At 35.9% G+C, this 24,029-nt stretch overlaps 1 protein-coding gene across 2 annotated transcripts in view; it reads left to right on the top strand.

Annotated features, from left to right (window-relative positions):
* Nucleotides 1–24,029, top strand: part of LOC120067208 (paladin) — a 36,771-nt gene that overhangs the window by 5,144 nt on the left and 7,598 nt on the right. For both annotated transcript variants that reach the window (XM_039018711.1, XM_039018712.1), the window contains exons 2-8: nucleotides 12,708–12,947; nucleotides 16,310–16,441; nucleotides 18,617–18,688; nucleotides 19,750–19,820; nucleotides 20,142–20,241; nucleotides 20,777–20,875; nucleotides 23,330–23,456. In XM_039018711.1, coding sequence (XP_038874639.1) covers nucleotides 12,795–12,947; nucleotides 16,310–16,441; nucleotides 18,617–18,688; nucleotides 19,750–19,820; nucleotides 20,142–20,241; nucleotides 20,777–20,875; nucleotides 23,330–23,456 — 754 coding nt within the window. In that variant the 5' untranslated portion in view covers nucleotides 12,708–12,794. The remainder of the gene's footprint in view (nucleotides 1–12,707; nucleotides 12,948–16,309; nucleotides 16,442–18,616; nucleotides 18,689–19,749; nucleotides 19,821–20,141; nucleotides 20,242–20,776; nucleotides 20,876–23,329; nucleotides 23,457–24,029) is intronic.

Genomic DNA, 24,029 nt, shown 5'->3' with positions numbered 1-24,029 from the left:
CCACCAAAACAAAGTGCAAAGGAGCATTCCTTAAGATTGGGGACAATTTTAACCCACTTAGAAACTTGAAATCGCTAGTATTACATTTTGAAAATCTCTCTCATAGTTTATACTACCAACAAGTTGTACATTACATTCATGGACATTACCAAGAAAATTGAATGATGAAAAATACAAAGAACTTTCGAGGTTATAAACTCTAATGGGTGGTGCAAAGGAAAAAAAATAAAAAAATCAACAAACTAAGGCATGGATATCAAAGCCCCTTAATTTCTACTAATACTATTAATATCATTAAAGGAGAAGCTTGCGAATAAAGAAAGAAAAAACAACAATAAGAAACTTTAATGTTGATTCCAAAATGTTCTCAAACTAAATGTTAATCTTAAAAAATTCTCTAAGTTTTTCAAGCCATACCTCAGAGGTGATAGCCTCAATAAAATCAACGCATATTAGTTGAGCTTTTGTAAGCAATCAAAGAGGAAGAAATGAGTCAAGAGGACAAGGATTTACATATTAGTTGGATAGAATTGGACGATTTTAAACTTCTAGTAAAAGAGAGATGAAATCTTTTTTTGAAGTTCTTAGGAGCCTTTTGGATAATCTCGACATAGACGATCCAATCAATATATTCAACTTGTCACCTTTGAAGAAAGAATCTCGTTCTTGGCTTTCTTTTTGTTTCAATGTATTGATCGACGCCCCCTTCAACCAAAAGTTCTTTTAGAAATGTTGTATTGATGAATATAATCTCTGGGTTGAGAAGGCCATCAGTCGTAAGGGTCATTGTGCAGAGGTGGTTAAGCTTAGTATTAATGGGGCCTTAAGGCCCTTGACGAAGTCATCATTCCTCTGGGAAAAGAAAAGAAGGGATGGATGTTCTTCAACTCTTTTATTAAAGAGCCCAACGAACTTGCTCCAACATTAATACCAAGGTTACATACAAGGACGTATTAGGAAAAAACCCTATTTTGCCCACATTAAACCACCAACCATCCTCTCTAACAAAGGGCTTAGAAGGTATTTCTTCTTCTCCTTCCTCTTCTTTTATGCTTGCTTCTTTCAAGTTTGAACAATGGAATATTGAAGCATTTTATAGAGATATGAAGTGTTCATCTTATGGGGGTGGACTAAAGTACGAAATTTACCTATTGATCAATGGTCTTTTGACACTTTCAAGCTCATCAGAGATTTTTGCGGAGGTTACATCGAGAGATCTAAGAAAACCTTGGCTAGAATGAATATGATGGAGGTTAGTATAAAGGTCAAAGTGAACAAAAATGGTTTCCTTCTGACCTACCAGCTCCCCAAATTCCTCAGGTTTCCAATTTTTTGTTGGAAAAGGAGCCGGAATCCAAAGCACATTGACCGGAGGCATTTGAATGTGCTGCCTTAAGCGATGTACTCAATGCTTAATAGTGTGTGTCCCATTGTCCAGGTTAATGCCCCAACATAACCCCCTATTATCCTATCAAATAAACTTGCTCCTTCTCTTTTGACTGATTTAATGGTGTCCTTGCCGTTAGCCACAAGTCCTACTGATACATCCCATCAATCCCTAGTTTTTTGGCTCAACCTTGTTATTGATATTTCTCCTTTGATTGAAACAACTCAATCTTCAAATACTCCATCTTTCCCACCCACTTTTCCTCACCCATCTGGTGTCACATCCTATCTTCCCCCCTTTTGAAAGACCAACCAATCCCATCAGCCCTTCCTTCCTTCTCATCCAAAAAAAACCTCACACGCCACCCATTACCCGTTACTGATATTTCTCCTTTGATTGAAACAACTAAATCTTCAAATACTCCATCTTTCCCGCCCACTTTTCCTCACCCATATGGTGTCACATCCCATCTTCCCCCTCTTTTGACAGGCCAACCAATCCATGAGCCCTTCCTTCCCTCCCATCCAAAAAAAACCTCTCATATGCCACCCATTCTCCCTCATCTGATTGCTCCTCCATCTCTCACATGCCAAATCAATCCCACACGCAACCCAAACAAACTTTCTCTCACACGCAACCCATTCCCATTTCATCTGAATGCTTCACCCTCTCTCATAAGTTTAAACAATCCCTTTCTCGGCCTTCCCTCATCCTTCTTCTTCTTCTGCTCCATCGATCTCTCCAAGCACAATGCTAACCATACTACTTTTTCCTCCAAAAACCATTTTTCGCCAAGGTGTTAAACATTCAACGACCATTGTGCTGCCATCGGATGTCGATTTGGATCTATACCTATCAAACCGTTTGGTGACCGCACCTAGCTCTTCTCAATCTTATGTTGAGGTTTTTGGCAAGATGTGGGATTTGAATCCCACATTGTTAATTTTAAAGGAGGATGAGTTTCATCCCTCGAAAAAGATCTCATATCCTTTGTTTTTAGATATCCCAATTAGCAAAAACTTTAAGCTTATGTATGCTAATTAAATTCCTTTTTGGCATTTTCTACTTTGAGAGTGGGAAAAAGAAAAAGGGTTGTGAGCAGACAAAAGCTTTGAAGAGAGTGATTTTGTAATTAGGGTCGGGGAGAGATTTCTGTGTGGTTGTAGCAATTTTTCACATAGTAAAATTTTCTGGTCTGTGGTTTTTCTCCAATTGGGGAGTTTTCCACGTAAATTCTTGTGTTTTTAGATTTGTTGCTTTCTTTTAATTTCTCTGTTATTTTCTGCTTAATTCTTACGGTAGAAGTGGGAGGTTTTTCCCAACCAATGGTATCAGAGCGTCAAGATTGTAGTTTCTTGAATTTCTAAGTATGCTTTGTGGCTGTAGTATTGTCTGATCTTCCACATCAGAAAAGAATTCTTGAAACGGGTTGCGGTATTATGAATAGTGTGGGTTGTTCACTATTTGCTATTTTGCTAGGAAATGAAGCAGATATGTCAAGCTTTATGAGTTCAGTAAAGTTTGATGTGGAGAAATTTGATGGAAGGATCAACTTCGGCATGTGGCAAGTATAAGTCAAGGATGTCCTGATACAAGGCCTTGAAGGGAAGATTAAGTAGTGGTGCTTCTAAAAAGTTAAGCGGTGATGTTGATCTAGGAGAATCCAATGGTGGTTCCAGTAAAAGGTCTAAGACGTCCAGCACGAGCGATGAAGATTGGGAGGAGATGAATTTGAGAGCTACAAGTGCAATCAGACTAAATTTGGCTAAAAATGTTCTTACAAATGTGCATGAAATTTCAACAACCAAAGAGCTTTGGATGAAGATTGAAGCAATGTATCAGGCAAAAAGCATCTCAAATCGGTTGTATCTGAAAGAGGAGTTTCACACGTTGCGAATGTTGGAAGGTACAAAAATCTCAGATAATCTGAGTATTCTCAATGGCATCGTTTCTGATCTGGAGGTGATAGGAGTGAAGATAGAAGATGAAGATAAGGTACTCCAACTCATTTGGTCACTTCCACCTTATGGATGCATGAAACCAATCTTAATGTACGGGAAAGAAACTTTAGATTTTGCTGAGGTTACTAGTAAACTTTTGTCAGAGGAAAAAAGACTAAAGAGTGAAGGGCATACTTCACAAGAGAATTTAGCATTGATAGTTAGCAAATGTAAGAAGAAAAGTTTGTGCCAAAAAGGGTTTGTTGGGAATGTGTACAGTCTGGACACGTGAAAAAGGATTGTCTTAATATAGTAGATTCGTCAAAAGGCATCTGAGTCAGATGCTAACATTGCCTTTCTTGCTAGGGAGGGGAGATAGTGACCCCCTTTGAAGAAGAAAATCATCCTCGTGGTATCAGATGTGTTCGCTTTACCATGATAGAGGATGTGATATTAGCGGTTCCACAGGTTGCACACGAGGCATTGACTCGGTAGTTATTCAAGGTGTATGGTGGAAGTTAACGTCGATGACTGAAAGACTTCCAGATGAGCAAGTAGGTGGAAGTTGCACCATAAATTATAGCAAGACTTATTGGCATGTGACGTCAAAGGAAATTCTTGGAAGGCGGTATTCTTCCAAGTGGTTTACTCTTTTATGGAGTGATTTATAATTCTTTGAGTTGGGAATTATGATTGTTGGAGAAGACAATGGACTTTTCAGAAGATGTGGATTCTTCAAACATCTTGTCAAGGTGGAATTTGTTGAGGTTTTTGGCAAGATTTGGGATTTGAATTAGAAGGAGGATGAGTTTCATCTCTATAAAAAGATCTCATATCCTTTGTTTTTAGATATCCCAATTAACAAAAACTTTAAGCTTATATATGCTAATTAAATTTCCTCTTTTGCGTTTTCTACTTTGAGAGTGGGAAAAAGAAAAAGGGTGTGAGTAACAAAAGCTTTGAAGAGAGTGATTTTGTAGTTGAGGTCGGAGAGATATTTTTGTGTGATTATAGCAAATTTTCACATAGTAAATTCTTTTGGTCCATGGTTTTTCTCCAATTGGGGAGTTTTCCACGTAAATTCTTGTATTCTTAGATTAATTGCTTTCTTTTAATTTCTCTGTCATTTTCTGCGATAGAAGTGAGGTTTTTGAACACCTTGTTCCTTTGATGAGCCTCTTGATGCACAATGGTATGACTTCATTCCTCCACTTATAGACAAGGTGTTCAATTTGCCTCGCATTCTTGCATTGACGTCTTGAATTAGAGAAAATGGCCTTTGTATTATGGTCATTCTTGCTAGGACAAGGAAAACACAAGCAATATGAAACAAAAGAGAAGCATCAAAGAGATCTGAAACTTGGAGTGCTCAATCTCAAATGAGAAAAAAGCTTCGTCCATCCTTTGAGAGGGTTCATTGTCGGCTTGATCTAGCTAGTCGGTTTTCTATTGGGTTTTCTCCATCTCGATTGTCACTTTTTTTTTAACCGAAGGATGCTTTGGTTTGGATGTTGTATCACTTTGGGGATCTGCATCAGTTTGATGTTCCTTGGATCGTTGTTTTGTTTGGCCTCTCCATTCTTGTGGGTTCCTTGTATCAGACAATCCATTTTACATCATTTTGTCATCCCTCACCCCCCATTGGTTACATTGTAATTTTTTTTCGTCTTCTTTTGATGGGGTTGTTCTAGTTGATTCATCTTGTTCTTGAGTTATTTTTGTTGTAATCTCTGGGTATTTCATTTATCAATGAAATGGTTTCTTATCCAAAAAAAACTTGTCACCTTGACTAAACAATGGGTAGAAGTGGTGTAGCCTAAGTAATCTCAAAGAGTAATCCTCCAAGAACCAAGATCGTGGATCTTTTATTTTTCTTTTAAAAGGAAACAACCTTTTATTAATCAATAAATATAGTATAAGAGATGAGTACTTTGATAATAAAGGCTAATACAAAGAAACCAAACAGGATACTAAAGGATCAGTAGGTGCACCCGGGCATCTCAACTAGGTTGACACCCCCATAGCATCCTCATCATATCCAACATAGAGAAAAAGCCATCAAAGGCTAATAAAAGAGCAGTCTAATGAGACAATACAAAGAAAATCTTGCAACCGGACAAAGTATAGAACTAAGCTACAAAAATCTAAATTACGTCAAGAAGTTAAGACAATTAAGAATACTAACGAAAGAGAAGCTGTTGTCTCTATCGTCGATGCTTCGATTAGTCTTCCATCTGAAAGAAAGGCTGCCAATTTAAACTTATGTCTTGCAAGGAATAGGCTTCAAAGCAATTAGAAAGGGAGCACCAAAGAGAGGCGTTGAGTTTTGCCACCTCAAAGCGAGTAAACCAAGGAGTTTCCTTCCCATTGAACACTCTTTGATTTCTTTCAAACCAGATTTCAACCAGCATTGCTTTTACCCCATTAATCCATAGTAAATTGGAGTATTTCTTTAGAATAGGACCTGAAAGTAATTGTTGTACATTGCTTCTAAAAGAAATATCAAAGACCCAAGAATGTTGAAGCAATTAAGGAATTCTTTCCAGCAGTTGAAGGCAAAACAACAGTCAAAGAATAAGTGTTGAAGGTCTTCTTCAACTGATTTACAAAGGACACACCAATTGGGGGAGATAGAATAGCAAGACAGCCTTTTTTGCAGCACCGAGGAACAATTTAGGGTTCCAAAACAGCATTATCCAAACTGTTATATTAACTCTTCGAGGGCTATTGGACTTCCATAGGCTCTTGTGAAGGCTGGTTGAAATTGGGGTGGTCTCAAAAAGGTGATTAACCAGTGATTTTACCGAGAAAGAGCCATTTTTTTCAAGGGACCAAATGCGAATGTTTTCCTTATTGGATAATTTTTGCTTAACCAATATTGCTAGTAGGGATTGGAACTCTAAAATCTCATCATCTTTTAGGTCTCTTCTGAAGTTTAGAGTCCATGAGGAGGTGTGATAGTCCCAAAAGTGTGATATTGAACCGTTGGGAAGTGATGTTAAGCCAAAAAGGGAAGGAAATCTGTCTTTTAACTGAAAAGAATCCAGTCAAGGGTCTTGCCAAAATGCAATTCTGGTTCCATTCCCCACTTTAAAGTCTGCCAACTTCTCAATATTCACCCAAGATCTTGAAATATTTATCCAAGGGCTTTGAAGACTACAATGGACCTTGCCAGAAGTGTGCTAACCAAATTGACTGCTACCATGAATACTCAAAATAACTTGACTCCAAAGGGAGGGTTGCTCTTTTAGGAACCTCCAACCCCATTTGGCTAGTAAGACCACGTTTTTAGCTTTTAAACCTCCAATTCCGAGTCCCCCCATCTGCTTGTTTCTTAGAGACTATCTCCCACTTTGCTAAATGATTTATCTTTCCCCTTTTAAAGCCTTCCCAAAAAAAGTTTCTGATGATTCTTTCAGTGGCTGAAATCACTTTTTTAGGCATAAAAAAAGAGGACATGTAGTAGGTTGGGAGGTTGGCAAGGATCATGGATCTTTTATTAGAATGATATTGTGTTTCATATAAGAGGGGAATGTTCCTATTTATAGAGTTTTATTACAAGTGGGGGTAAAAGGAGAATTGACCTAGAATATTGCCTATTTACCCAATTAACCCTTATTCTTCTTACATCATTCTACCCCTCCAAAAAGAAAACTCGTCCTTGAGTTTTAGAAAGAAAAAAAATGAAACAATCAAGAAGTAAAATGAACTCGTTCAATGGCATATGGCCAAACTAGCCTCCTACATTTTGAACAAAATTATTTCGATTATGAAAGTAAATTCGAGACAAAAAAATCCAATATTTTCACCAAAAGATGAACTTCTCCATCGATCATAAACCTAAAAAAGAAGTTTCCATCAAGCTCTTTCAAAATCGTAACCATACGACCAACCACAAAAGAATTAGCTTCCGAAGAGAACCCTTCAAGAATCACATTTTCTTCATCTTTTGCTTCAAGTTCTTTGACGTTGTGTAAAACAATTTCCAACACAATCGGTGTGTCGTTCTTGGTTGATTTTTTTTATTTTTGTTTCGATGTTCGATACCTCATTTCCATCTTCTTTGTTGGATTTTCTTCTTCACTTGAAACTACTTCCGAATCCACATTTTCAAATTATTCTTTTTTATCTTTTACTTCGTTTGCGTGATTTTTGCCCAATCACCTCGGGAGTAGCTAGTTTGTCAAAGAAAGGATATAAACTCCTGTTTTGGCTAATTCAATGTAACCGTATAAACGAAATGCCATATAGATCAGATAGATGCCCTTCACCCCATTGAGTGTTCTACCTCGGGCCATCGACATCATACGCTCTACTAAAACAGATTTTGCGAAAAACCAACTATATCCGATCTTGGTTGGCCTTTCACCCCTAGCCACAAGTCTTCCCTGTATTTTGCCACATATGTGGGTTCGATCCTCCAAGGCCCGTTAGAGCTCTCTTCCACCACCTCATGGCTAGATCGATTGGTTTCCTTTCTCCTTATCCTTGGGGTCTGCTGGAGCTTCTTTTGCCTTCATATTCGATTCGGTATTGCAAAGAAAAGAAAAGTTCAGGCAAGAAAAAAAGAATGAAATACAAATGGATTGCATTAAGAAATTAGTATACCAGTAACAATTCTAAAGAAAGCCTGAACTGGCCTCCTTGACCAAGGAGCATCACGTTGGCTTTGAAGCAGCTGCATGGTACTGCATTTTGTAGACATGCCTTCAGTTTAGGTCTTTGATGATTGTGACCAATATGCTGAAGACTCTTCCGACCGAGGACAACCTTTTTAATTTAACAGGCCACAACTAGCCCTTCCTTCCCCTAAAGCCAAAACTGAAATGGCTCAGGTGTCTTGAGTGCTGCGGATGGTTCTCGCGATGCTGGCGATTCCTGTGTAGCCAGTGGAGCTAAAGCTGTAAACTCTGATGTTGCTAGGGAATAGTGCTTTGTTGGACTTGTTCCTTGGTAAGATCAAAGATCTTTCAATGCTCCTACTAAATTCTATCAGGAGAATCAAGCTTGAGAAAAGATAGGCTTTTGCCTTGTTCACTTAGAGTTCTTTCTGAAAGAGAATATATGCCCTCCTTTAACTCAAAGGATTAAACCTGAATGCTCCCTAGGACTCGGACGATTCCACAACGTAGAGCTTCAATCAATAGGCCATTTCAGTCTTCTTTTATCCTCAACAATGCCCAAACAATGCAATAGCTTCGGTTAGAGCAAAGCCCAAAATGGCATAACCAAATGATTGTTTAGCCAATGATGGATTTCACTCCACGGAATGGATCAACGACCTGAACATGTTTCCAATACCGATAGTAGCTCCCCTCCCGTTCAGTCCAGTCTGGGAATCCTCTTCGTGGATAATTATATTTCTTAGAGGGGTACTAAATACAACTCCATGAATGAGCAAAATGAAAATTGCATTAATTATAAAGATCTCTAGGGAAATGGCTAAAAAAAGATTGAACAATGGCAGTCATAACTATAACAGTCCTAAGGTAGCGAAATTCCTTGTCGGGTAAGTTCCAACCCGCACGAAAGGCGTATTTTTTTTTCGTTCTTCGAATGACGCTAGTGGAGACAAATTCCTTTGAGCGATTTCCTTTTTTCTTTTTTTTTCTTTCCAGTGTAAGACAGGAAAGTGCCTTTTTTTTGTCATCCCTGCAACTTTCCAGATTTTGTATTGAATGCATGGCGTAGCTAGGTCAGAAGTGAGAATGCTGACGTGAGACATGAGTAACGAGAAATCCTATGAAAAACACGATCGCCTGCTAGTGGAAGGCTTTCTGCATTCAGTCAATCTATGCAAAGTGAGTCGATCCCTAAGGAACCCCCGAAAGGGCTGCCGTCCGATGGGCACACAAAATGGCCTTCTTCGACCGCCTTGAGGCCTTAATATCAAGGAACACCCCCCTCTCCTCAGGCTAAGGAGGTGTCTACACAGGAATCAAAACCTCTTTTATATTCTGTCGATTCACTAGCAGCATCACTTGATTGAAGAGCAAAACAGGGATGAGGAAAGCTTTTTGATCTCGAAGATTTTGATGATATGTAAACATTCTTCTTCTTGTGCCCAGTGGATTGAAATTCAAAGAGTTGGAAGCTTGCCTACAACCCGCATCGGTGGCTTGGAAATTGGGTTAAGACAAACCGAGTCTTCTCACAACACAAATGGAATTCAAAGGAGAAATATAGAATAGAAACCAAAGCGTGGTGCTCTATGGTTCTTGTTTTAGCTTGGTAATCACTGTAGGCATTTATCACTTTGAACTTCTTGGACGTTTATACATACTTTTTCTTTTGTCTTTCAATTACAATATTGTTTCTAATAATAAATAAAAGTTATAGGTCGGTCAACCCCTTTGATTTTGTCGGTCTTGGCCTCTATTCACACTTACACATCATATGCTTATTTGAGCAAGTATATCATGTCGATTGCTCAATCGTACTTTGGCCATCTTACGTGGAGCTGAATTAGGTTTTTTCAGTGTTTTTTTTTTTTTAATAAAAGATGAATAGATAGGGCCATGATACATTCTGGAATTTTGTAAAGAAATAGACTCTTTTCGTCCTTGGATCGGGACTATGAATTGATTAAAGGGACTAGAGCTCAACTGCAACTGATTCAAAGGGGTAGACTTAGCCCGCTGTTTAAGGGGCTTTGAAAGACTTATGAAATCTCATCAAGAGTATATACTCTCCTATCATACGGATTCATCCCAGCCATTAGGACCTCACCTTTCCTTTGACCAACGGGTCCTCGAACCAACCTGTCCTCCTTTTCTATTCCTTAGATTGAAGATTGCTAAATGGTTTTGAATCTCACTCGAATGCTTCCTGCTGCACGAGATTCGACAGTTGGGATGATTGCGCTGTCACTAATATAATTCGGAATGGATAGTGGAAATTCTCTCTCGGGCTAGTTGTGATTGGTTGGACGTTCTGGGGATTCATGTTAGCTTTTAAAGACTTAGTGCGTGCAATTAACAAGAAGTTCCCTGCGGGGCTATTCCCCAGTTCCCGGAGGGGGTCAGTTTACAGCTCTCCTCTCCTTATAGTCGAGTATATTATATAACCTCGAAAGGAGAATGAATACCACTTTAGCGAGTCTTTGTTATTTTCGAATAAGCCAATTCCCTGCAAACCACTTTTTTTCCTATTCAAAGATCAACCTTTTGTCTCTGTGTTTTCACATCGAGAATTCTTTGCAGTACAAACGTGCTATTCCTTTGAGGCCTTCATCTTTTGGTTGTTCCTGTACCACTCATTGTGGAAAGTCCCTCTGTGTATGCAACTATTAGCAGCTTTCGATGCCCTTATATCGTATCGGGTCTTCCATTTTTCTGAAGTTGTGAAAATAAGATAGAATACCGTCAGCGTAGGATGTTGCTTTCTCTTTAGTTGCCTATCCCACTATTGGTGATGGCGGTGCAACTTGTGCTGCTTAAACGAATGCTAATGAGTAAAATAGATACCTAATTGATGAATCTTGTCTCCCTTTTGTGGCTTTAGCACGCTTCTTGTTATCTTGTTACCAAACAAATTGCATGTGTATAGATGGGATCAAGACCAGTGGGTCAGTTCTCTCCCGAGTTTCATTAGTGTGTTGTAACCAGAACACAAACTTTTTTGATAAAGTGTGACATTTAGGTGTCTCACTTCACTCGCTTGCTTGCTAGTTACATAGCGAGAGTATATAGTCATTTCCTTACTTCCAATGTAACAAAGTATAGGAACTACGACGGTAGTTGATTGCTATTCATCTGCCTCTTATTACAGTCGAAGTGCCGTTGCCAATATATGAAGAACCTAGTTCTTCAATCATATCTGTACCAAATCCTTTCGGAAGAAAATATGATGCGAGGACCCGATCCACCAACTATCTGAAATGTTGGCAAACAGGGCCAACGTAGTGACCAACACTACCTTTTTCTGATCATCATGGCTTTTTTTTCCCTTTGCCCTTCTTTTATGGGCACTCAAAACTCAAGTGACCTTTCTTCTTGCAGGACCAATCGTGATTCCTTTATTTTTTCTTCCGTATATCAAATCAATCTGTTCTTGAACTCTTGCAAATGAATTGATAATTGGTCAATATGTTGAGTCATTTTTCCCAATGAACGTTGGATTTCTTTTGTTGTTTTCTTTATTTCCTCCAATGCTATGGGATCAAAGTAGTCGTTTTGTGGAATACTTGGATGTGTTTCAATCTCGTAGTGGGTATATGACTCATCCATTGATTTTCTTGAATCAATTTTTCTTGATCGTGTTTCATGACCAAAAGAGTAATTTTGAGGCCTGAACGTTCTTCTTAGGTTGTAAACATCTGTTCTTGATGATTCTTTAATTCATCTAACTCCCAATCTTTACATCGACTTATTGAAAAATGAGTTTGATTTAGAAACGCCATCAGTCATTAGAATCACTAGAATCAAATTTCCGATGTGGATAGTGATAGGTTCTTTGAGAAAATTGGGAATGAGCAAAATTAGTGTGTTGAGATTCTTCATCGGAATCATTTGAGTCAGAATTCCAGCATTGTTTTTGGAAGTAAATTTGATTTTTTTTCCTATATTAACTGTTGTATTTTTTTCTTGGATATCTTCTTTGGTCGGTAATAGTCCATGCTTGCAAAATCTTGAAAAATCTTCAGTTTCTTCTTTCTTTCTTGGAATTTCAAGGGTTCTCCCTAATTAGATGTGCGTCGTTCGGTAATGAGCACAACTCACAAAGCTCCCTCTTGCAATTGACATCGCCAAGAGTTTTCCGATCTTCCACCGGCGGTTGGCCCAGATGGCTGCTCTGATACCAACTTGATGTAGTCTAAGTAGTTTTAAGGAGTAATCCTCCAAGAACCAAGATTGTGGATCTTTTTCATACAACTGGGGGATGTTCCTATTTATAGAGTTTTATTACAAGTGGGGGTAAACAAGGAATTAACCTAGAATATTGCCTAATTACCATATTAATCCCTATTCTTCTTACATCAGGAAGGAAAGTAAAAAAAGTGTTAAAAACATCTCTTTCTATTTTGTTGAGTGATGACTACACTTTGGAATAGAAGGATGGTGGTATTTCATTTTTTCCAAGCTCAATAACGAATCTTGTAGTAAAATTCAAAGACCATATGTATTTGTGTTTCTCCCGAGCTACTAATGCTGCGTTGAATAATTTGTGATTGGAACCGTAAATAGTTGCAGTTTTGTGAGGATTAGAACATAGGGAATGATTTTTTGGATCAGATTGAATACAAAAAAGATGTTAAATAGAATTAGAATAAAATATTGTGTTGAAAAGTGGAATTTTATTTTGGATATTATTGAAAGAGGTAAACATATTACTCGTGTGACTATTTGTAACTTTTCATCCATTTGTTTGCGATTCTGCAGGTTGATGTGTTTATAGTGGCAGTGAAAGTTAATAACTTGGTAGTACAGTATTGTGGTGGTGCATGAATCTTTGTTAATGATTGAGCTATGTCGTTGACACCGAAGGAGCCAGAACATGTTATGAAGTTTAGAGGAGGATCAGTTCTGGGTAAAAAGACAATTCTTAAAAGTGACCATTTCCCTGGATGCCAGAACAAGCGATTATCACCTCAAATAGATGGTGCTCCAAATTACCGTCAGGTGCGTTCCCCTACTTTTGTTTTGTTTTTCCTTTCCACTTCCATAAGTTTCTTTTGCTTTTTATCATAATTTCATCACATCTTCGTGACTACCACCAATATTTATCATAATTATTCTCCATCTTTTATGTGGTTCTGATGTTACTTCAAATTTCTTTCCAATAATCTATGGTTTACAAATTTTCAACAAATATTGCTTTCAATTCTACTTGTAATTAAAAAAGGGCTGTTTTTTTTTTTTTAAATTGCCTTTTCAACCTCTTTCCCAGATCTTCCCATATTTTGCCCTTTTTTATTCAATATTTTTTTTCCTGTGCTCTTTCTTTATTTCCTTACTTTCTTGTGTATGGTTTTTAGTTCTAATTAAAAAAAAAAAGAAAAAAAAAAGCATTTTTACAATATGGATAAGACATAAGGTTTTACATTTTATGAATTTTATTTTATTTCAAATGCACCTTGAACCTCATACCACCTCAAAGCTTACACATCGCCCCTCTATGAAGAAAAGCCTTGAGGCCTTTTTTTTTCCTTTAAAAAAAAAAAGAAACAACTTTCATTATCAAAAGGAGAATACAAAACAAGGGGAAATGAGATATCCCTGCACATCAACAGGTTATAAAAAAAGAAGGCCAACTGGTGTAAATAAGAATTAGGCACTAATTACAAAAGAATTTAGAGGTAGAAGACCAAGTAGAAGCAAAAAGAGGGGCAAGATCCCAAAAAATATCCCGATTTAGTTCATGACCACAAAGGATCCTTGAGTTTCGTTCAAACCAAAGCCTCCAGAGAAGAGCGAAGACCCCATTGGAACAAAAGGGTTTTTGCCAAAGCATGAAACCTGGGGCCTTCAATAAGCTGAAGAAGTGCATCAAAGGCTTTGCTAGGCCAACACCATTGCAAATTGAACAAGCCAAGCAACCTTCCCCAACAATCCGCAGCAAAGGGGCAAAAAAGGAAAAAGTGCATCAAGGGCTCCTCACTTCTGTTACAAAGAACACCCCAAGTATGGGAGAGAGCATAAGTATGTAGGGTTCTTTGGATTCTACAGATATTGATCCTTTCATAGGAGAAAATCCATAAGAGGTTTTGACTTTCTTAAGACAATTGGCTTTCCTACAAGATCAGAACTCTGTTTGTCGTAGCTTCCTTCAAAACAAGCTTGGGAGAGAAAGACTTAACTGAAAAGAGGCCATCATTTTCCAACATCCATAGGGTAACATCATCTCTATTTTTCCAACATCCATAGGGTAACATCATCTCTATTACTAGGCCTGTAGGCTTGGAGCTTGGTCATAAGAAGACAGAGAAGATGGGAACATAAAACCCATGTGAAGAAGATTGTGCCAATAAAATTGAAACTATGATTAAAGACAAGAAAAGAAGATTTGCAACTTTGAGCATCAGCACGATCGGCAATAATGGAATTGTTGTCGAAGCCCTTCTAGTGAGCTTGGTGATTTCTCAACTAGATTTCAATGTGTGTTATGCATTGTTGCATACAAAGAGGAGGAAGATGACTCGACGCAAATTCAATGTGACCGACTCAAAACCTATCAGGTCATCTTGGTGTTTTCTACCCCAAGATATGTGTGGCCCGACTTATGTCTACACATAAGCCCATCCATTTTAAAGAATTGGCCCGTCCCATATACATAATACAATTGAAGATTTTTCTTCATTGGGTATGATTGTAGTTTTTTGTTTCATGATTTCCATAGGAAGAATTTCAGTGGCCCTTCTGCCATGACAAGCTGTTTGTTGGTTGATTGGTTGTTTCTTGTTTTCAGCAGTATATTGTTCGAGGGTTTTTGCCAGCTAAGAATGAGCCTGAAGCTATTCTCATTTAAGCAATTTACTTTTCGACTTCATTTTCTTTTCAAAATTCATGGACGAGATTTGTTATTTATTTATTTATTTTAAGGGATAGAATTGATGTAGTATAATTAGTAGTTAATCTTGGGTAAGTCCATGATTATCCTTTTTAGTATCTTGTTTGGATTTTAGTTCTTAGTGGATGATTGCAAGGAAGAATTCTTGTTTCCAGAGGTATAAAGCAAGGGGATTGCTTTCATCTTTTCTCTTTCTTATTGTAAGTGAAATGTCTTTCTTTTTTTTTTTTTTTTTTTTAAAAATTTTGTAAATTTTTTTTTTTTTTTTTTTTTTTTTAAAACAAACTTTTCATTGATATAATGAAAAGAGGTTAATGTTCAAATTACAATGAGACATAATAACCATACAATCTAAAAGACAAGGGGATCAACAGGCGCATTCGGAAATCTCAACTAGGTTGACGCACCCAGTCGTTAACTCTAAAAGAGTCTTTTTGAGGGGTTTATAGTGGGTCAAGACAATGTACAAATTTCTATCTTCCAACATGCAAAGTGATATGCTTTTTTGTAAGTATGACAATACAATGCTTGATAATACCCTCATTAATACTATTGAATTGTTTGAATGGTGTTGTTGTTTGAAAGAGAATTGGGGAAAGCCATCTTTGTGTGGGAGTAATGTGGATGACTCCAAGATACAACAAGTGTTTTCTCATTTGAATTGTAAAGTAGAAAAGCAGCCATTCACTTATCTTGGTCTTTCTCTTGGTGGCTAACCCCAAAAAAGACTTAACTCTGGGGAGCCTATGATGTTTGTTTGGAAGTGGAAAGACTAATGAGATCGTATTTTTGGGAGGGTGATAAAATAAATCATCTTGGGACTAGAGATGTGTGATTTATTGTTGTCCAAAATACACCGTTTTGAATACTAGAAGAAAAACACCTACATGGTTATACCTAACAAAATTAAGTGAATACCCAAAGTGGTAGTAATTTAATTTCTATCTTTCGACACATAACCGAAGAATGAAATTTTTTTTTTAAAGGGAGGTCCTAGAAGTGCATGATAATTTGATAAATACCCACCAAAATATGGAAATTTAGTGAAGTACTCCCGAAACAAAGTATGGAAAGCTATCTATATTGCAAGCTCTCATTGAGTTGTTTTGGCTCTCAGAAGGCAAGGATTTTGGAACACTCTATTGTCCTTTAAATGTTTTCATGGTTGATCTCTATTTGATTGTAATTGTCTCTATTTTTTATATTTTAATTTAAATTTTCCTTTTAGTTTCACTCTCTTTAGAGTTTGTATCCCTTAAACACTTATTCCTAGGAGGCGTGTCTTGTTAATATATATAGTTTCAATTTTCTGTTCTGAAATCAAAATGCAAACACTTTGTTAGGCTTCCCAAAATCTTCCCCCGAGGACCTTTTGTGTGATACTGTAATTATGGATGCATTCCAATTAATTAACTGGATGGTTAATTGTGTACTTCACCATTCACACATTCTATTTTTGACAATGTTTCTTTAGGCCGATTCATTACAAGTCCATGGTGTTGCTATTCCTACAATTCTTGGAATTCAGAATGTTCTCAAGTATGTTGGAGCTCAAAAAGATGGGCAAAAAGCTCAAGTTCTTTGGATTAACCTTCGGGAAGAACCGGTAAATCCCTTCATCAAAATGTTCTTTTTTTTTTTGGTAGGTAGTTTTTAACCTTTGTTTTCTGTACCCTCCAATGCTGCTATACTCAGTAGGTGAACAAAATTATTGAGAATTTTTTATGATGAGATAAATTTTGGAAATTATGCAACCTTTATTTTTATTTTTATTTTCATTATTTGAAAATACGAACTTATTGAAATAATGAAAAGATAAAAATCGAAGCACACTAACTCCCAAAAGGGAGTGAAAGAGATACAACACGAATCAAGTTTTTTTTGGTAAGAAACTGAGCCTTTGTTGAGAGAAATGAAAGAACTTAAGAGGGCATCCAAAGAAAAACAAGCCCCCCAAAAGAAGTCCTCAACTAACTACAAGATCAGACTCCAATATAAAAGAATTACACCTTGATGTAGGAACAAGATGGGATAAGGAAGAGAGCTCAAGAAATGGATTCTCATGTTAATATGGTATCCGAACCCATTGGCTGTGGAAACCGTGGATAATAAAGACTGGAAGTCAAATATTTCTTCCTACTTCAAAGTTCTTCGAAAAGAAAATTTGTCAAGCATCTACTTGGCCCCCTCAATAATAAAAAAGACAGTCCATTCGGAGGAACATACGGCAAACAATCTGGGAAAGGAAGGTTTCAAAGAAAAGTTGCCCATATAAATATCAAGCCAAAGTAGAATTCCTCATGTCATTTCCCAATGTGAAAGAGCAAGTAAATAATCTGAATAGTCTCTAAATGAAAAGTTAAGTTTTTTTTTTTTTTTGGTTTAAAAAAAATTTGACAGTTCCAGCAAGTATGATTCTGATGGTGATTCAATTGCAAGTGCTAGTAGTGATGATTTTGATAGATCTGAACCAGAGGAAATTCAAGAAGACGAAGAGTCTTTCAATGAATATGGCAAAGGTTTAAATCAATTATTTCAGACAGGGAAAGATCAGTTAATAGGCAAGGCATGTGGTTTATCAATTCGTCCTCTGAATAAGAAGGAAATTCCTCAGCATTTGGTTTCAATAATTGAAGCCTGTGACATTATGCTCGGATGAAGTAGTCTCGCTCACCAGTGAATAATAGATGATTTTTCACACGAGTTGCCGATCCTAGTGACCATCTTCGTTGTTTCTTTTGCCCCATGGAATGGGAGTTTTACTCCTCTGCCTTACTTGAAATTTGTTAAGAGAATTTGTTGCCTGAGCAGCAAGATAATTATATCATCAATTGGGTTCGAACAAATTTTTGTTGAATTCATCTTTTGGCCTTCCGAAAGTTGTTTGGGTCCTGATCCTTCTGTGATCTACCCTTGTGCTGGCTGTGTGGTATGGTTGTATAAGAAGACTGTTTGGCTCAGTTCAATCTGGTTATGAGTTCAGATCCAAACCTCATCTACTCTCAAAAAGCTTTGTAACTCAAGCTTCAAGCTTTTCTCTTTGCCAGAAGATTAATAGTATGGAATTTTTGTTCCTTGGGTATTTGTATTTTAGTTAAAGCCCAATTGGTTCTAAGGATTAGTCTCTTTCATTTTGTTCTTGTTGCTCCAATTTCTTTGTTGTATTTTTTCTTTGTTTATTTTATTGTACTTAGTCTCATTTCATTATATCAATGAAAAAATCTCATTTCTGTTTCAAAAAAGAAAAAAAATGACAGTCTAACATAATGTGAACTCTTTATTGTCCATTTGAATCACGAGGGATAAAATGGATTTTTAAGGTTAAGTACACGGTGTAAAGTTTTTTCTACTATTATTTACGATATAATTAATTAAAATTAAATAATCTCTACGTTACTCAAAATTATTTAAACAAAAATAGATACAGCACTTAGATTTGTTGGGGTATTTATTGGAAAGCTAGAGGTTTCCTACCTTGATTGATCCTAACTCAGAAATATAGTCATTATAGTCCTTTTATCTTTAATAATTACATGTTAGTTAAATTTACTATGGATATTGTGTATTTGAATTTTTGGCCATCTAGCATATGGTGTCGAGTAAAATGACATCATTTCCTAAAAAGTTCCCTGATAAACTCATTGGCATATTTTTATTTTAAAAGGAAACCAGAGAAACCCATTGGCATATGTTATTATTTTCTTAATATTTATAGTTAAACCATTACGTCACTTGGAATAGGTTTTGATTTTGTTTATTCATTTTTATGTATTTGGATTAGGTGGTATATATAAATGGACGTCCATTTGTTTTGCGCGATGTGGAAAGACCTTTCTCCAACCTTGAATACACGGTAAGTTATTGGAAAATATTATCCTTAAAAAACCATCACGTCTTTAATTTCCTTGACTAAAGAAGTTTGTGCAATTTACCATCTTTAATGGAAGAGTCTACTTATTTGTTGTGCATGTGAAAGTGATTAAAAATTATCTTCTTCTTTAGGTTGTATCCAAGAGCATATTCTTTGTTTTGGAGATTCATTACCTCACATTTTACTGTGTCTTTCAATTCTTAGTTTTCAACTTATTATTACTCGTTTTATATTGTTAGGAGTGGTTGTGTAGGTTTTCTTCTCCGGCTGTGTGATTCGTATTTAAGATTGAAATTGGAACTCATGTTTACATCTGGGTAGCGTGACTTTTTTAGGATTATTGTAGTGGTTCCTCGTAGTCAAGTCATGTATTTATCACATTATGTATATCCCTCTCTAACTGAAACATTTTAGAAAAAAAAAAAAAAAAAAAATTCTTGCTTTTTCTACTTATTATCAGTGCGCATGTGCACATTCATGTTTTTTATTGGGTTGTAAATGAGAGAAGTTGCATAATCAGGCTAATTTAATGGTGAGAATCAAAGAACTTCCTAGTAGTTTGGTTTGAGGTTAAATTACAAATTTAATCTTGAACTTTGTAGCTTGTGTCTGTTTGGTCTCTGAACTTTCAAAACGACAAAGTTAGTCCCTGAGCTTTCAAATTTTTTAAAATTCACAGATCTATTGGACACAAAATTGAAAGTTTAAGGACTTATTAGACACAAGCCTCAAAGTTCAGGTACTAAACTTGTAATTTAACCTTTTGATTTTATGGTTGTGCTGATAGTGTCATTCGGATTTTAATTCCCCTTTTTTTTACATTTTTCTATTAGCCTATTTTCTAATTTAAAATTTTGGTTCTGTTTGATGTATAGAAAGTTTGTAGGTATAACTTTAAAATGTTTTAAGGCTTAATCTAAATTATGAGGATTTGGGGGTATTTAACATTTAATTCCTCTCATATGCTATACTCTATTGCATGGTAAAGATCATATTGTAAAGTATAACTAGGTTTCATGTGTTTGTGTTTGAATTTGAATTAGGGAATCGACAGAGCTAGGGTTGAACAAATGGAAGCTCGATTGAAAGAAGACATCTTAATTGAAGCTTCAAGGTATTTTATCTAAGAAGAAAATGTGTAATGGGACTTTAGGGCTACAAAAACAAGAGACTTTAGGGTATGGCCGTATGGATTCAAATCTATGATAGCTACCTACATAAGATATTTGACAATCAAATGCTATAGCTATATACAAATTTATAAATCCTTATATTTTTTTTTTAAAAAAAAGAAAAAAAGCTTCAAGGTTAAGTATATGTGCTGCGTATTTGATGTTAAATAATTGATTGCTTTTTTATAAAAAAAACTGTTATCTTCTATTTTACTCTTGTTTATTTGATGGCAAATTTAATTTTGTTAAATCTGACTTAGCAGATATGGGAATAAGATTCTTGTGACCGATGAAATGCCTGATGGTCAAATGGTAGACCAATGGGAACTGGTGTCTCATGATTCCATCAAATCACCTCTAGAGGTATCAATATTGTGTTAGAGCATTAGGAGGGAACTGGTGGGAATATTATTAGGAATCTAGTAGTTATATGTTTGTAATTGCTTAGAAATTGGCTTGTATTTTTTCTTCACTTTTTTTTTCCTTGTATTTTGAGCATTAATCTCTTTTCATTTCTTCAATAAAAAGTTTTGTATCAGTTTCAAAGTTTCAAAAAATAAATAGAGGGAGTCAGAATTTTTGGAGTCAGAATTTTTGGAAAAGCAGTATCTGGACAAAAATTTGTATTGATGTTAAGAGGGAAATTTACACTGTCCAAACACTTCAAGAGGCTTGGACTCTCCCGCAAACTATTTCTAAAATTTGCCTATGCCAACCTTCTAATTTCTCTTCATAATCATAAACACAAACCACTTTCTAAGCATACAATTATATCCCTGCTAATACTCTTACTATTTCTAATGTTCTACCACTTTAAAATTCGCTTTAAATTTAGTTTTAGTGTTTTCTTTATTAAATATCTACGTTCAGACTAGCCAAATGTTACTTTTTGATGCAGGTATATGAAGAATTACAAGTGGATGGAGTCCATGTAGACTATGAACGTGTTCCTGTAACTGATGAAAAGTCTCCCAAAGAGTCAGATTTCGATATTTTGGTGAGTTTTTAGTGTTTTGAACTCTTAATATATACCAATTTTGTTTCGTCCTACTTACAGTATTTAATTATGCATTACATAAGATAGCTTTGTTGAGACTCTTATGCATAATGAGAAGGAACTTTTTTTCTTTAAGAGAAAGAAGTGGGGTATCTCCATGATTCATTGAGTGTTTTCTTTTAACTGGAAAGTCAGAGTTTTTAGTTATAGGAGGAGAACAGAAAAAACTCTCTTCTCTCTATATTTTTTTCTTTTTTATTTTTTTGTTAGGTCTCGAAGATTCAAAGATTATTTCAAGTCAAGTAAGTGCTCAAGTTCTTCTCTGTAATTTATCTTTTCAGCAGCTAAAATTTACGGATTTAAGCCACTGTTGCTTGAAAAAACTCATTTTTTTTCCATTCAAATTGTCTAATGGTGGATTAACGTTGGAAGAAAAAAAGGAAGAACAACTTCTTAAGGATGGTGTCTACATGTAGTGAAGTTAATGCTGGTGTTATTGTCAATATCGAGAGTGAGATGAAAGGTTCGACTATTACTGGCCCTATCAAGAAGGAATGCGCTGCACATGCTAAGTATTGCAAGTGCTGCTAATACCATAGTGTGAGAGTCAGATATCCTAAACAATTAGGGAATGCCATATTTTTGGAGTCTTTTTTTTCGTTTGGTTTGCCTTTGTTTTGTTTAAGACAGAGATGCAGACTAATCTTTTAGGTTTCTTAATCTGACAGGATCTCTTGAGTTTGTTTTACTCGTTTTGTTTTTGAAACTTTTGCAGTTTTGCTATAGATATTAAGCACCCATGTTTTATAACTTTAATATTTGGAGAAATATTAAAAAGTTTGATGCTCTTAAAATATATATACATACCCCTTGGACATTTCTTATTAGAAAACAAAAGATAGAAATAGAAAGTAAAATAATTTGGTCAGCAAAGGTCAGAAGCATTCAGACTTGGTCAATTTTCATTCTCAGAGGGTTTTTCCAAAGAAGAGTAAAAAAAAAAAATTGTTAAAGCCAAGTTTTGCTCAAGAATCAGAGGTCCTATGCAGATTTGGTCTTGAAGTAACTGATTTGGATTGGGAAAATTTGATGGTCATATTAAAGATTAAATTCCCAAGATGATTGGAAAGACCTCACAAGAAATAAGACTTGAGATGATTTGCTTAGATTTGAAAATTGAAGGATTTAATGTGGCCTCGGAGAACGTGATCGTTTGCTTCTTTCTGCAACTCTTCACAATCTGCTTGAAACCTAGGATTTCGGAGGAACCTTAACAAAGCTGAAGTTTTGGAATGGGCTCGTCTTTTAATCTTTTATCTTCGTTTGATGACATGTGGGTTTGGCCAAAAGATCCTTCCCATTGTTTTACCATCAACTCTTGAATGGCAGATTTAATTCATTCAAAGGGCCAACATAACCTTTATTTGGTTCTTTTGAAAGATCTTTATCCTAAGAAAATAAAAACATTGTTGTTGGAGCCTAGTCATGGGGGCATTGATACAGCTGATCGTTTACAATGCAGAGTGCCTAGTATCTCTTATCTCCTTTGTGCTGCGTCATGTACTTTTTGGTGGATGAGGATTTGACTCATCCTTTTGGTGGTTCTTTGCCTCTTTCTACTGGTCACATATGTTAGGTGCTTTTGGTTAGGGTTTGGCTTTACCATATATTGGGTGGATCTCCTTGCTTCGATTTTTGTGGGCCATCTTTTCATGGACCAAAGAAGTCTTTATGGCTTGCTTTCAACCATGTCTTTTTCTTGTATCTTTGGTGTGAAAGGAACGGTGGAATCCTCGGAGATAGTTCCTCCAGTTTTTATAGCTTTTTGAATATGGTATCTTTTATTCTCTCTATTGGTGTAAATATAAACACCTTTTTTTTTTTATTGTCTTTCTTCTTTAATTTAGTTGGTGGTCTTTTTATGTAATTGATTTTTCTTTTATATAGAAAAGTCAATTACGAATGGGCCTACCTACCCATTATTTTGTACTTTCTCTGTCTTCTCACGGAAAGGTTCTTGCGGATTTTGTTTTGCAATATTCTAGTAATTAGAATGAATATTAAATAAGGAATGATTCCGTATATAGTTCTTTCTTTCTTTAATGATGGAAGATGTCTAAGCTAGCTGTGCCTTCGACCGATCTCATTAGACATTTTTTTGCTGTATCATTTATTGTTAAATATTTAATATGTAGTATTCTATGTAACTGACTAGAGCTTGAATCCACAATTTTAGGGGCTCTACGTTTAGTTCAATTGAAGTAGAAGCACCCACAAGGGCATAGTTACAACTTGCCCAAACTCATGGTGTTGTATAGTTGTCCCATTCATTTATCTTTCATGGATGTTGTTTATGCTTCCTGGACCAATTTTTTTTCAATCTTATTGTTTTATTTGTAGCTTGGTTGGAATGTCTTGTTAGGTATGTTATCTAGTCTTCATTCCTGTATACAGGTTCGCAAAATTTCCCAAGTTGATGTAAATACAGAGATAATTTTCAATTGTCAAATGGGCCGTGGGAGAACTACAACTGGAATGGTGATTGCAACTTTGGTCTACTTGAATCGAGTTGGAGCTTCTGGTATTATTGTTACCTTTTGTGTTCAAATTAATGTTAAGTGTCTATAACTTGTAGATATAATTGTTAATTTTTTTAACATTATTCCTTAGATAATGTTGCTATTGTGGTGTGATGAAAAGTTAGGTTTTTTTGGGAAGTGTTAAATCACCCATGAATGGCCTGCAAGCTATATTTTAGTTTTATTAGTGTGTGGTCTCGTCATGGTGTAGTGCTCTCTATCCAAAAGTTTCAAGTGTTTTTCCATCCAAGACTTCAGATAGGGAGAGCTTTACTGTTCCTTTTTAGTTACTCTTGTTGAAATTGTTATGTTTCTTTTTGTACTTTTTGTAAGTTTTGTTTTTGTGGTTTCTTTTGGTTTTTGTATTTTAGAGCAATAGTCCCTTTTCATTTTCTTAATTGAAAGTATGTATCTTTTTAAAAAGAAAAGTAGTGGTCCCAGAGACCCTGTAAAATCCTGGTTTAAATGAGAGAATCTTTCTTGTTGGAGAGTTAGGTTCCTTATTTGAAATAACTTATATAGCCAAAATTTTATCTTGCAGGGACATCGAAAATATGCTTTTTAGGTCTTATTTT

The sequence above is a fragment of the Benincasa hispida genome, chromosome 12, assembly GCF_009727055.1.
Source record: "Benincasa hispida cultivar B227 chromosome 12, ASM972705v1, whole genome shotgun sequence".
Classification (NCBI taxonomy): Eukaryota; Viridiplantae; Streptophyta; class Magnoliopsida; order Cucurbitales; family Cucurbitaceae; genus Benincasa; species Benincasa hispida.
The sequence above is the reverse complement of the archived record's forward strand: the minus strand, read 5'-3'. Positions and strand labels throughout refer to the sequence as shown.